Source organism: Fopius arisanus, unplaced genomic scaffold (assembly GCF_000806365.1).
Source record: "Fopius arisanus strain USDA-PBARC FA_bdor unplaced genomic scaffold, ASM80636v1 scaffold00021, whole genome shotgun sequence".
Taxonomy (NCBI): Eukaryota; Metazoa; Arthropoda; class Insecta; order Hymenoptera; family Braconidae; genus Fopius; species Fopius arisanus.
In genome coordinates, this window is record NW_011887760.1 from 1298571 (window position 1) to 1311659 (window position 13089).

The 13089-nt window shown below is 45.6% G+C and overlaps 1 protein-coding gene across 2 annotated transcripts in view; it reads left to right on the forward strand.

Annotated features, from left to right (window-relative positions):
- tyn (trynity) overlaps positions 1-13089 on the forward strand; it is a 222538-nt gene that overhangs the window by 84137 nt on the left and 125312 nt on the right. For both annotated transcript variants that reach the window (XM_011301381.1, XM_011301382.1), the window contains one exon: positions 11863-12129. In XM_011301381.1, the coding sequence (XP_011299683.1) occupies positions 11863-12129 (267 nt within the window). The remainder of the gene's footprint in view (positions 1-11862; positions 12130-13089) is intronic.

Below are 13089 nucleotides of genomic sequence, written 5' to 3' on the forward strand. Positions count from 1 at the left end.
ATAGAAGTATTCCTTGAACTGTATCCTATCAAAGGATACAGTTTCCCTATCCTTATATTTCCCTTCCCATTCCTGACGGAATACGCCTACCACCTACCCGTGGTTTCCGTTGAACAGCATTGGAAAATGCTGGCTAAGAGTGGGCAAAATATATGATTAATCAATTAAGATTTCAGGATTTGATCAATTCGTACCGGTTCGAAATTTATTCATTTTCTAAATTGAACTCAGATTTTAAGGCAATAGGATTGAGAATTACGAGGAATTCTCACATCAGCTTATTCAGAAAATTGTTGTTCAGTTTTTGATTTTTCATTGATTTTTTATTAATCGCGACCGGTATTTTTCCTAATTTCCCCTTTGCCAGACTCTTCATGGGACACTCTCCACCTTAGTACCTGTGAAGCCCCCACTACTGCCCCCACTATGCTAGTACTAAGACCCTTATTATTGAAATGGTTGTAAACTTTATTGGATTTCTAATTCGAGTTTATGGCTCTGCTCCGAGCTACCTGGAGATTGCCCATCCCTGATCTAGAGGCTCACTTGACTTGGTCGGTAGTTTTATCTTCCTCCTTGCGGTTCTTCTCGAGCAGCTTAATGGTTGCCCTTTGAGCCCCGCAGTGAAGTCTCAAGTTGCAGTTTTTTAGTCCCTATAGCAACTTGTCTCCGATTAGTGCAGCGAAGTGGGTGCTCGAAGCTCCCTTACTTACGCTGCCCTTCACAACGACCCAGTCTTCGGGGTTCAGTCCCTCGTTTTGCCTTCTCATGAGCTTGATAGCTTCTTGGGCCGACACTTCTTCATCCTCTACGTGTACTACTACTCGGTGGCGTTTTCGCAGTTCTTCTGGCCCCACCACACGTAGGGTTTGCTCTCCTATTTTATTCTCGGGGAATAGGCTCTTCAGCCACATCCCCGACTCTTCGTCGGTGCAGCCCACTATGGCCGCTCCGTCTCTTTCCCAGATGCCCTCGAAAACCGGTGCCTTTGTCCTCTTTGGGCAGGGAGAAGATTTGGGACCTAAACAGTCCCTTCAGGCCCTTGATTTCTTCTTGGGTGATTTTTTGATCTGGGTAGTGCTCTGGAATGAGCGCCCACCTGATCATTTGTTTAGTGGCCTGCGAGTAGGTAGCCTTGTCTGTCTTAGGCTTTTTCGCAGGTCTCGCGATTTGAGAGCTTGGGGTCTTGTGTTCCAGCGCCGACCTTTTCATGGCTTCCACCTTCCCACAGTTCTTATCGTCACTCGTTTGCGAGGGTATTCCTTGGGCTTGTGCCGCCTCCCTTTCTTTTTTGAAGCGTCGCCTTGCGGCGCCGCTGTGTTTGATCTTGTTCTTCGAGAGTCCAGAGATATTTAGGTTTTCCATCTGGTTCATGCTAGCCCCAGATGGACTTTGTGTGTTTTGGTTCTATTCCATAAAAGTCCCACGAGAACCGCAGTTATACGATGTCACCCGGGCAGAGCTGCGAATGCCCGGGGTTTGGCTACTTACACTCGGAGGTCGCCTGGTATCCGAGGGCACCGTTTATAACGCGACTCCCCTCGCGTCACACAACCTTCGGCACGGTGTGGAGACACCGTGCCAGCGAAACATGACCACTGGCACGACGCCCCCACGCATGACACCTGTGGCTTGGGAAGCTGGTCCGCGACGAGGCTTTAGCCTCTCCGCTTGGTTTCCCATTTGGAGATGCCCTATAACCATCGTAAACCACTTTTTTGGCCCATCTTCCGTGGGGCTCCAGGTGTCTCCACCTGGTTCTCCACCGAAGACGGGTTAATCCGAGTGGCCACCTCCTATCCGCCACCCGGAGACGCGCTCGGTCGGTTGCTCAACCGCGCTGTCCGCACTCCAGTCAAGGGGTTTAGAGAGACGCGAGATGTGTTAATTAATTCGAAAAGTTGAATTAATTACCATATCAAAACAACGAAAGCTGAAGCTTGGAATCTAAAATTTCTTCACTTGATGGGAATTGCCGTCAAGCCTTCGTGGGCGCAATTTCAACTCAATCTTCGCAGTTATTTTGAATAAGCAAATTCTCGAAAATTGTTGAACCTCAGTATCATGAAAACAACCGGTCTTAGTTCAATTTTCCTAGGTCAAAATCTTTTTAGAAGTGATTCCGACTTATTCGTGGGTAGAATGCCACGGTTTCTTTTATATTGTCTTCCATTATTAAAAATGCGGCGATTATTCAATATGAAATTTCATGTAAATATTACTATCATTCAAATAAAAAAATTCTTTTGCAAAGATATTCACTAACCACAAGAAAATATATTTGATAAAAGAATGTTTTCTTCAGTGACTTGATAGCTTAGCCTTCATTGAATGACGGATCTTTTACATGCCATTTTCATAAATATGTTGCACATATTTTTAATTTGTTCATTAGTTCACTGCAAATATCAAAGTCTCCCAATCGAATTCGTCAGCTTTTTCCTTACTAATAGATTATTCATAAACAATTGATGTTCCAGCTGTTGCAGGCGGAACTAAGTTTTTCTAGTTTGTCAAGGTTTTTTTACATCTTCTATAGTGTTCACTGTTTTTGGATTTTCTTTAATTATGTCGGTTCTTATGCATTATGCATGAATGTTTCGTAAAAAAACTCTAGATTCTGCACACCGGACTTTTTTCTCTCTTAAAAATTTGTTCAAGCCACATAGATTTAATAATGTCGATTTTTCATGGGAAAACCCCTTTGGGAGACATCAACTATCTGTTAATCGAAGTAAACAATGAGCAACAAATTTATTAATCGGTTTTCCTTCAATGAATAGTCAATTTGCAAGTAAAAATCAGAAGGATTTATCGTCACTGAAATATTTGCAATGTTCGGAAAACTTTTTTTTAATGAAAACTGACCCTTGCTGACGTGATATCTTCCTGCATGCTTTTCACCACTATAGTTTCTAATTTATGCTTCTCTTTACCAAGAAAATAATTTTCCCCACATGCATAAAAGCACACATGTATCGTATTCTATATATGGTAGTTTAGCTCCAATTATAATTATGTGAAATGTGAAATTAACGCCCATTTCCTCAACTATGCCATCTCTCGTTGATTGTACTAGAGCCTGGCCTCATTCAATTTTGTCTTTCATCAATTCGGTGCTTGTACGACTGCCATTATGCTTTCTTTTATATTATAAGACTCGTGAGGCCACTGTTTTTTCTCCCATTTTGGAATTTTCGATCTGCCATGTTTCTAAGTTTTCTTTTGGAGTTCATTATTAGCCGAAAGTCCATACTTACTCAATTTATCGAATGACCTATCTCGTGCTCTTTGCAACTAGAGTCAAGTGGGTTAATATCGTGATCAGTGTGATTAAGCTGTTTCGATGATGTACCACAATATGAATTTTCAATCTCAACTTCCCCTTCTCGAATAATTGGCGCAACCCTCGGAATGGCGCACTTTGGGCGCCATTAATTCCCCATTCCTAAAATTAATCTACCACCCTCATTTCTTCAGGATCAGCTCTCCTGGGTTCTCGGGACCAAAAGACCTATATTCCTAACCTTTAAACATAATTTTATTTCCCTAACCCGTAATTTGTTTGGCAATCCACCGGGATAACGACTGCTTTTATCCCGAGCGGCCTTCCACCCGTAAAGTCTTGGCACTCCGCCGGAGAACTTATTAATCCTGCCCCGTACGGCCTTCCACCCGTACCAATCGATCCCCAAAACCCTTTTTCGTGGAGCGCCGGCTTTTCAGTCGGACCTAACCCGTTCCGGAGGGCTTACCCCAACCTTCTCCTAAAAATCCCCATAACCCCTAACCGAATTACGCCTAAGCCACCCTGAACGGGGGGAGTCCTAATTTAGCCTAAACCTAACCCGTATCCTATTGGTCTCACTCTCTCTCTAACTTTAGATTGGGGATCCTAACGGGCATCCCCGATGATCGTGACACCCCCCTCTTTTGACGGTCCGTATCCGGGTCAGCTTTCGTGGTTTTTCTAGTCCTGGCTGGGCCTGGTCCTGGCTCGGTCTGGTTCTGGCTTCCAAGATCTGCTTCACCCACAACTCCACCAAACGCCAAATTGGGGAAAACTCGAACCCACACCCTGAGGTGATGGTCGGAATAACGGAACAAGTTTTTATCGAATACAAAATTTATATTTCGCGACCGTGCCTCGTGGTCACGGCCACCGCCTCCAAGATGTGGAGGAAACCAATAAAAACAAACGAAGTGGTGAAACTAATGCAAAAAAAAAAATACTGTTGGCCCACCAGGGGTCTATGGCACAAAATGCGGTGCTTGAGGGGAGACCTCTCCCTCGACGGAATCCTCCGTGTTATAAACAAAACTTAGGTTAGCCTATTGGTACTAGGGGGGCGGGAAGAGAGGCCTTCAGGTACGTGAGAATTATCACAATTCCAATTATTACTCTAATGGGCACCCTATCAAAAAAATAAGATCAAAAGATAAATGGTATCAAAAAAAAGAACTGTCGTATCGAAAAAAAACGTATGTCCCCAAAAAAAGGAGAACTGTTGGAAATCCCACCATAACCAACCAAAAAAAAACTTACTGGCCACTCTGGAGAGGAGTGAATGGCCGAAGGTTTTCTCTTCGTCACCGATTTATCGGGGATGGAACCTGTGCTCTGGGCTCTGCTGCTGGTCGCGCTGGGCTTGGTCCACAATACTCTGGAGAGCCTCGATGGTCTCTCGGGACCAGCGAGTTGCCGGATTTGGTGGAGGAGACCCGAAACGGGTATTTGCTCCACGTCCTAGGGCTGGTCGGGCTGGGGCGTTCGTGGCCGCCGAGGTATAGTGGCTGGGCTCTCCAGCCCGGTAGCCAGTGCCGTGGCCGCTGGACGCCGTCTCTGGAGGTTGTCAGAAGAAACGGAGCTCCGAATCTTCCGGGTGTACCTCCTCTCGGCGAGGCAAGCTTCCCTCCTCCCGGGGAGCCGGATGAGCCAGTCCGCCAGCGGCCGGACGGATGGGGCCTCCCTGGAAGGGAGCCCAATATTCCTCAGTGCATCGCTATCGGAATCTGGGTGGTGATCTGTTGACCTGGCGAGGGCGATCACTGGATGTGGCCGAAGCATGTGGCGGCGGTGGCCTCCCCTGGGATATCTCAGCGGGGGCGCTGGAGCGCCCCGCTGTTCGTCTGCCAGCAGGCTGTGTCGGCTTGCGGCGCTTGCCTCCCGCTGGTCTCCTGGGCTGTCCCCCTCCTCTCTTGGTCGTGGCGTTGGGTCGACTGAGGCCGAGCGCCTCCTCTGGGGGCTGAATGGCCTGCTGCTCCTTCAGCCCAGCCGCTGTGTCGGCGGATCGACAGCCCGTGGATGGTACCCCCGGATGCTGGGCCACGGCGGCGAAGGCGCGCGTGGGGTCGTCTCCGGAGATTTCTCGCCATCTCCAGAATCTCTGGGTGGCGGATCTTGGGGAGTTCTCTCGCCGGTTCGTGGTTTGGTGAACGGCGGAGTCCTCAGGGCCAACTAAACCTCCTGATAAGAGAGGTTTGGGGTTAGAGACGCTACGGTGGCCTCGGTGCTGGGCAGCGAGAGATCCTCGAGCGAGCCGATGTCGGTCTATTCGGTGCTCATGCTCAGGACACTGGATGCCGGTGGGCTTGCTGGGGCCATCCTTACGGGGGATGAAATCTGGTCCTCGTTACTGCCTGATGGACGGTCGGGATCTCCTTGTTTGGGCGCCGGATAGGGGATGACGGAGTCCTCGGAGTCCGACGAGGAGCTGCTGCGGCTGGATGAAGTGGAGGAGCTGGAGCTCGAGGAGCTAGATCCGATCTCCACAATCGGTGGTGCCGGCGGGGTCGGTGCCCGTTCGGAGAGTTGGACCACGGAGGTAGTCTCCGGGAGTTGTTCCTCACCTTCCTCTTGTGGGATTTGGTCACTCACCGATTCCAGCGGAATGGCAGGGATAATGAACCTGACGGCTGACAGGTGATGGGCCGGTGTCAGCGTACAAGTGTGCAGGGCCGCGGCGAAGCCGGGATGTCGCTCTTCGATGCTACGCATCTCGGAGAGCCAAGGTCTCACTGGATCCCAGTAATCCTGGAGGTAATTGGAGCCCCTCCTTCAGGTTGGGACTGCGGTCCCTTTGGTTGTCCGGATAGATGTAGTCTCTGGAGTACTACCGCCGGCGACAAGGGTCCTCGCGGAGGCTTTTAACCACGAAAGGACCCTTAAAAGGAGGGACCAATGCAGCTGAAAAGTATTTGGCCACATTGGATAAGGGGTGAGAACGCCGCAACGCCCAGTCACCCTCTTGGAACTCAACATCTCGTCGACGGAGATTATAATGGCGCGCCTGTTTGTCCGACGATTCCGGCATGGTGTGAGGGCTTTTCGGAGAATATCCAGCCGCTTCATTCGGTTAACCCACTCGCTGGATTCGCCGGGGATGATTTCGATGTCTCCTTCAAGCTCGTGGCGAAGGGATATTGCCGGCAGAGGATTTCTGCCGAAATTCGCAAACGCTGGAGTCGGCTGGCTGGAACTATGTTCCACCGTACTGTATGCAAAACGGAATTCGTGTAAGTGGGTGTCCCACGTTCGATGATCATCGTCTATAAACGCGCGTAACATCATGTTTAGTACACGATTGACCCTCTCGACTGGATTAGCCTGGGGATGATAAGGGGGTGAAGTCTCGTGCTTCATCCCGGTACGCTCTACCAGAGCTTGGATCTCCCGATTAATGAATTCGGTTCCGTTATCGGTGAAGAGCACGCGTGGGGTTCCCCACCGTGAAATAATTAGATTTTCCACCTGCTCCTTAATGGCTTTGCCAGTGGATCCCCGCAGGGGGGCTAACTCAATTCACTTAGTGAAGAGATCTTGTAACACGAGCACATTGGAGAATCCTGATCCGCTCGGAGTAATTGAGCCAACAATGTCGGCTGCCACGGTCGTCCAGGGACCTTGGATTACTCGCCCACCCGCGGCAAGACGTTTTCAATCTCACAGCGTTGACAAATGTCGCAGTGGCGGACAAAGACTACCACGTCTCTAAACATATTCGGCCAGTAATACGCCTCATAGAGACGATGGTCTTATCTACCCCCAAGTGGCCCCAGCGGGCCAATTATTCGTAATGGATTGCACTATTCGCTCTGCGATGGTTTTATCACCTCATTCTCTAACATATCTTGGACCTCCTTCCACATAATCTCTCGGATCGCCGGAGTTGTCTGGTACGGGCGCTGCCGTATTGGAGGATGGCCGTTCACATCGATACGATTGGATGTGAGGGTTGTCGCCCTCAGTTTGCCTTCACCCTTGAGGAGGACCCGTGAGAAGTTCCCGAAGTCGTTGCTCCTGGGGTTTCTCGACGGAGCGTAAGCCGCAGCACATTGTAAGTTGCGGAACTTGATGGAGAGGAGTAAAGCGAAATCGCCGCGCGGGCTCCTCTCGGTAAAACCAGGTCTGATCGACAAAGTCAATAACGATCTTCGCGGACACAAGGAAATCCATCCCGAGGATGAAATCCTCGGATAACGTTGGCATAACATACGCGACTAGAGGCATATGTTGCCCCCCAAGCTCGGTGATACATGCGACGGTGTGTTTCTCGAGCTCGACTTACCCGCTTGCCGTCACGACTCTTTTCTCGGGGACTTCTAACAGCAGAATTTTTACCCTCTCGAAGAGAAGGTTGCCAGCCATACCCGCGAAAGACTTAGTTGCGCCGGAATCTACGAGAGCTCTCACTCTTAACCCGTCGATAACGATATCCACGTGGACTGTTCGTGGAGAAGGTTCGGAAGCCGCGTGTAATATGACCTCATTTGGAGGCATGGGTTCCGGCGACAAGAGAACTTGCGGATCGGAACAAACACGGGAGATTTCCAACGACCCCGCGGGGGATCGTGGAGGAGGAACATCCTCACCCTGAGGGGTTGACACCCCTCGGGAAACCGGCTGTGAGTCGTGCCGAAGCGGAGGTACGACAGGGACCGAGTCAGGGCGAGGAGGGGTCCTCGGCCGACCGGAAGGAAAGATAGTATTCCGAGATTGTCCTTCTCGTGACCGAGGGCGGGAAGGATTTGCCGCCTGCCAAGCTTGTGGTCGGGCTGGATTGTCGATGGTGATTCGAGGGGGCCGAGGTGGCGGTCCTCGGACGGCGCACGTTGGGGCACGAAAGTAATACATTAGAAAAGATTCTAATGTATTATTAGTCTTTCAACCCTACACTTTATATAAAACCATATTATTTATAACCCTCAACAGCCATTTAAAATACACTGATTTCCATCTAATTAGTCATAATTCACACGAGGAAAAATGTTCGGCTCACAAACAGTTACGTGCGTGTACGAAGATCAGTCGCCATTTCGGGCGTCCGTTGATTGCTGGTTAGCAAGCATGCTCGCAGCGCTCTCTCGTTTGACATAGTGCAACTCTACAGGGTGTCCCAGAAGTACGTGCTAATCCTTTACCAGCATGCACAGGGGGTGATTCTGAACCGAAAAGTCCTTTTCCACTTTTGGATCAGAAGCACCCCACCCCACGGAGATATTGGGGTAAATAGGAGAGCCAATGACGGTGCGGCGTTAAGCGGCAGTACATCGGTGTGGCTCCGCACACATAGCACGCTGCCTGGAAGGGGCGTCGCTCATGCATATATCGGAGCCACACAAACGTACCTCCGTTTAACGCTGCAGCGTCATTGGCTCGCATATTTACCGCAATATCTCCGGGGGGGGGGGGGGGGGTGCTTCTGATCCAAAAGTGGAAAAGGACTTTTCGGGTCAGAATCACCCCCTTTACATGCTGGTAAAGGATTAGCATGTACTTCTGGGACACCCTGTATACTGGCGACATAATATGAATAAATATATAAATACCAGTATAAAATAAATAATACTCAATGGATTATCGTAATAAAAAATATGAAATTTCAATTGGATCGTTTTTAAAAATTTATTTGTGTTATATTCTGCAGTAATGACTTTAACAAGCGAAATTTCCTCACTGAAAATTTCCTCTATATCGGCTGTTCCTGTCAAACCACTTTGACATTAACACCTTGACAATGTTGAAAAATAAATGCATTGTCTCTTGATGAACTTTTCGAACTGGATCAAAATCAGGTATTTCTAGAAGAATTGACATATGATTTTTCAAATGATGTTGTTCATCAGCTTTGGCGATGAAAGTATTGAGACAAAATCCTTTTTTTACTTGACCTGTAATAATTTAAATAGAGCAATTGGCAAAGATTTCACCCGACGTGGCTTGGGTCAGGATCTGTCGGGGCTCAAAGCAATTTAATTATTAAAAAAAAGTTAGGTGCCAGTCAATCTTATCAAGATTGACAACTTGTTAAATGACAATAATTTGAAATTACAATATGAGGTTTCGTTATTGGGGTGGACCCGACGTTGAAGACCCTGTAGAAAGCCAAAGAGAGAGTAAGACAAGGACGGAAGGCTACTTACAATGTTTCCGTAGAATAGTCTCTCCTGGCGTGATGTGAGGCGATAGACAATTAAACACACCGTAATTTGTCAACACTTGTATTTTAATGATAATATGGCACAGGCCTATACAAAATATTCAGAATATAATGACTGATAAAAGGGGTTAGTTAACCTGGAACTCGGTACAATTATTCGTATACGCGAAATTTAATAGACGTAACGAAAGTTTGGCGGCCGGAACGAGAGTAACGAGTCTCGACACGCTGGACACTTGTTGAACGTAGTCCCATCGGAAAATCGATATTCCGACGCAAATCCGTCGACGAAATAAGGGCTGAGCCTCCTGATTGGCCACCGATGACACGACATTAGTTTAGTCACGCTGGCTTGGGTTGTCAATAATTTCCCATTTGTGAGTTTGAGACTGACGTTGGGGGAATTTCTATTGACGTGTTACAGTATTTCTGGTACGTTTTCGGTAAGTGTTCTCTAGAAATACTCTGCGTCTTTCCTCAGTAATGCGTGGGATACATCGTTCACAAGATGAAAATCCTGTTTGGTCTTTGATACATTTTAATCTAGCTCTGGCTGGACTATCTGCCACGATGCCTGCAATTTCAAAGCGATAATTAACCTGACCTACTGTAATCCCATGATGAATCAGCTCGATGGATTCTTTGACAAAATCTCGCAGGAAATCGTTAACATCTCTTGGCTTCGAGTCTCCATAGTAGAGGGCAAGTACAGAAGGATAACCTTCATAATCAGGATGAGAAATTTCCATCAGGATTGGCCACAGTTGCCCTCTTATGACATTGTAGACACTCGTTCCATTTATGTATACTAAGACGCGCACAATAAGATTTTTGTACACTTCAGGAGGTAGACGTCGATCCAAATCGTTCCTAATTCCCAGATATACATATTGGTCGAGAGTATTTGCGTGGAGATACTTGATTCGCTTTTTATCGAATGTTTGTATCCTAGCAGGGTGATATCAGATGATTGCAAGTCATGATAACCCTCCTCTTTTAAAACTTTGAGAAGTCCAGTGACTGCTTTCAAATCCATATTTCCAATATTTTCTACAGCTGAGTTCTTGAGCTTGTATTTAAAAGAAAGAACAAGATTATGCTTGCACAGCACTGGCTCTTCATTATTGAATGATTCGTCACAACTTATTGTTATCTCACGTTCTCCACCATCATTCTCACTATCAGCATCACTCATAGAATTATCACTAATGCTCTGTCTTGGGTTATTTTCAACTTCACTTGTACATGAACTGCTGTCACCACTCTGATTATTGATTTCATAAGCTACAAATTGTGGATTCGCCGTATCATGTCGTTCATTAAGCCCTTCATCTTCACATTGTGACTTTTCTTATAACTTGCGAAATTAAAAAAAAAAACTCTGTAAAACGATGATTTTTTCTCCATCTTAGAGTAATGGTACACCATTATTAGGTAAAGCAATCTAGGTTAACTCATCCCGGCTGCGATTTGAGTTCCCACAACTATCCTAGGTGTCTCAAGAGACGTCTATCAGAGTCAATGAGTGATCGAGTCACACGAGCTGAATCCTTACTCAATTTGAGTTTCCAATATGAAAAACTAATGAGAATATTATTTACATGAAATTTCTATCTGATTTGTTGTTCGTAAATATTAGTTTGAAATTGAAAATTGACCCTTGGCAGTTAAAGGCTCTCCGAGGCTAAGCTCAACCTTAGTTCAAGCAGCTTAGTGCGAACCTTGATCTTACGAGGCTAATCTAAGGCTTAGCTAACTCAGTCTGATCATTTCAACCCTCATACGAGTCTAAAATGAGGCTCGCTCTGTTGAACCTGAACCTAATTAGGTTTGTTCGAGTTTTTGCAGAGCTTTAAATCGCCCAACCTCAGGATGCCAAGGCTTATCGAACCTTATGCCCATCGTCCAACCTTAGAATTCCTATCTGGGTGACTGGTACGACATATCCATGTTAAGAGAAAAGGGGGCGAGAAAGATAAAATTTGACATTTTCAGTCATAAATTTATTTTCTTACATTCCGCAAGACCCTTCTGAAAGAGTGTTCTACCCGTGGGTGCTGCTAGAGGGTCGCTAACAATAAATTAAAGGTTTGTCGATTCTCGGTTCTCGCGCGAGATTTTATGGTGGCAGAAAAAGTACTTGACAGGAGAACTCAGGCTTATCGTGTCTTGGAGGCAGGGATTTTTTACTAGATGATCAAATGAAGAACAGCTTTGTACAAATTGCTAGGATGCGATTATGTCGCGAATAACCAGATGTGGTGGCTGCAACAGCCTCGCCATTCCTTTTATTTCTTTTTACTCAGGTTGTGCGTTAAACGTATTCGGGACTTTCTAATCGGAAAAGTTCAAGACTAAAAATGGAGTTTTTTACTCTCTATGTTAGAAATACACTATCATAATATGATGTTTTTTTCTGCAGATAATGTTTGTTTGCGGCCATGGTCTTTTGAACGTGTTCCGAATAAGATGATTAGAGGTCTGGACAATGCCCTCATATATACTTCAACGAAGGAGGCGTGTCTCGCCGCATGTCTCAACGAACATCGATTCACTTGTCGATCGCTTGAATACAATTATGTAACTCTCCAGTGTCATTTGAGTGATTCTGATAGGAGGACTACGGGACAGTTCGTGCAATTTGTTGATGCTCAAGGCGTGGATTATTTCGAAAATTTATGTCTTAAAGGTAAATATTTTAGAAAAAAAAACAAAATAAATAATAATATTCTAGATGTGACCGCCACTAACGGTAGAAGGCGCATGGCTGTAAATCTACATATTTTTGTGTTTCGAACTTTTATTTTTTATCATTTTCATTCATGCTAAACTTTCGAATGGATCCGTAGCTATTCCTGTAGCTATTCACCTCAAAAGTTAGTCTTCCACTTCACATTATTACTTTAATTCTTATTCAAGCTACTGAGTGAATGGAGAACTAAGGGTAAACCAAAAATAACAAACTAGATATTTTTGGAAAAGTGTGAATGAATAATAATGGTGATTTTGTTCAATATAGCTAAAAGCCACTGAATTAGGTGAATTGGACCAACCAGAAAAACCCGTAAAACGAGTAATTATCAAGAACTTTATATGAACTAGGTGCATGTCAAATAAATTTATGTACAGGACGTAGAAACAAATACTTTCAACTAAAAGACTATGAAATGGATTGCATTATTTAAGAAATAATAAATCCAATAGTTTTTCATATTAAGTTGAATATCCCTCGAACAATTGATGCGATTATGCCCGTATTCAATACGAATCGTTATTATCGTGACAGAAAGATTCTGTAAAAGTTTCGAGTTTATATTTAATTTTTTCGAGGGATTGACCACGTCATGGGATTTTCTGGGAAAAAGAATAGGAAAAATCTAATATATCCGGAAAAGTTTGCAGAAACAATTGTATACAGTATACATTGGCCAGGGAATAAATAAATGAATATTCCCGTCCATGGCACGAAAATCAGGAAATTTATTCTCGTCTAATAATTACGGGGGACTTGCTATGATTTACGGGAGGACCTGAAATAATAAGGGGGAGGGGCGTAAACTTTACTCTCTTTAAGTTTCATTCCAACAAAAATCAATACAACAAATAATCAAGGTCTTTTAACGACTAATTAACTCGAGGGTGGGGGGGG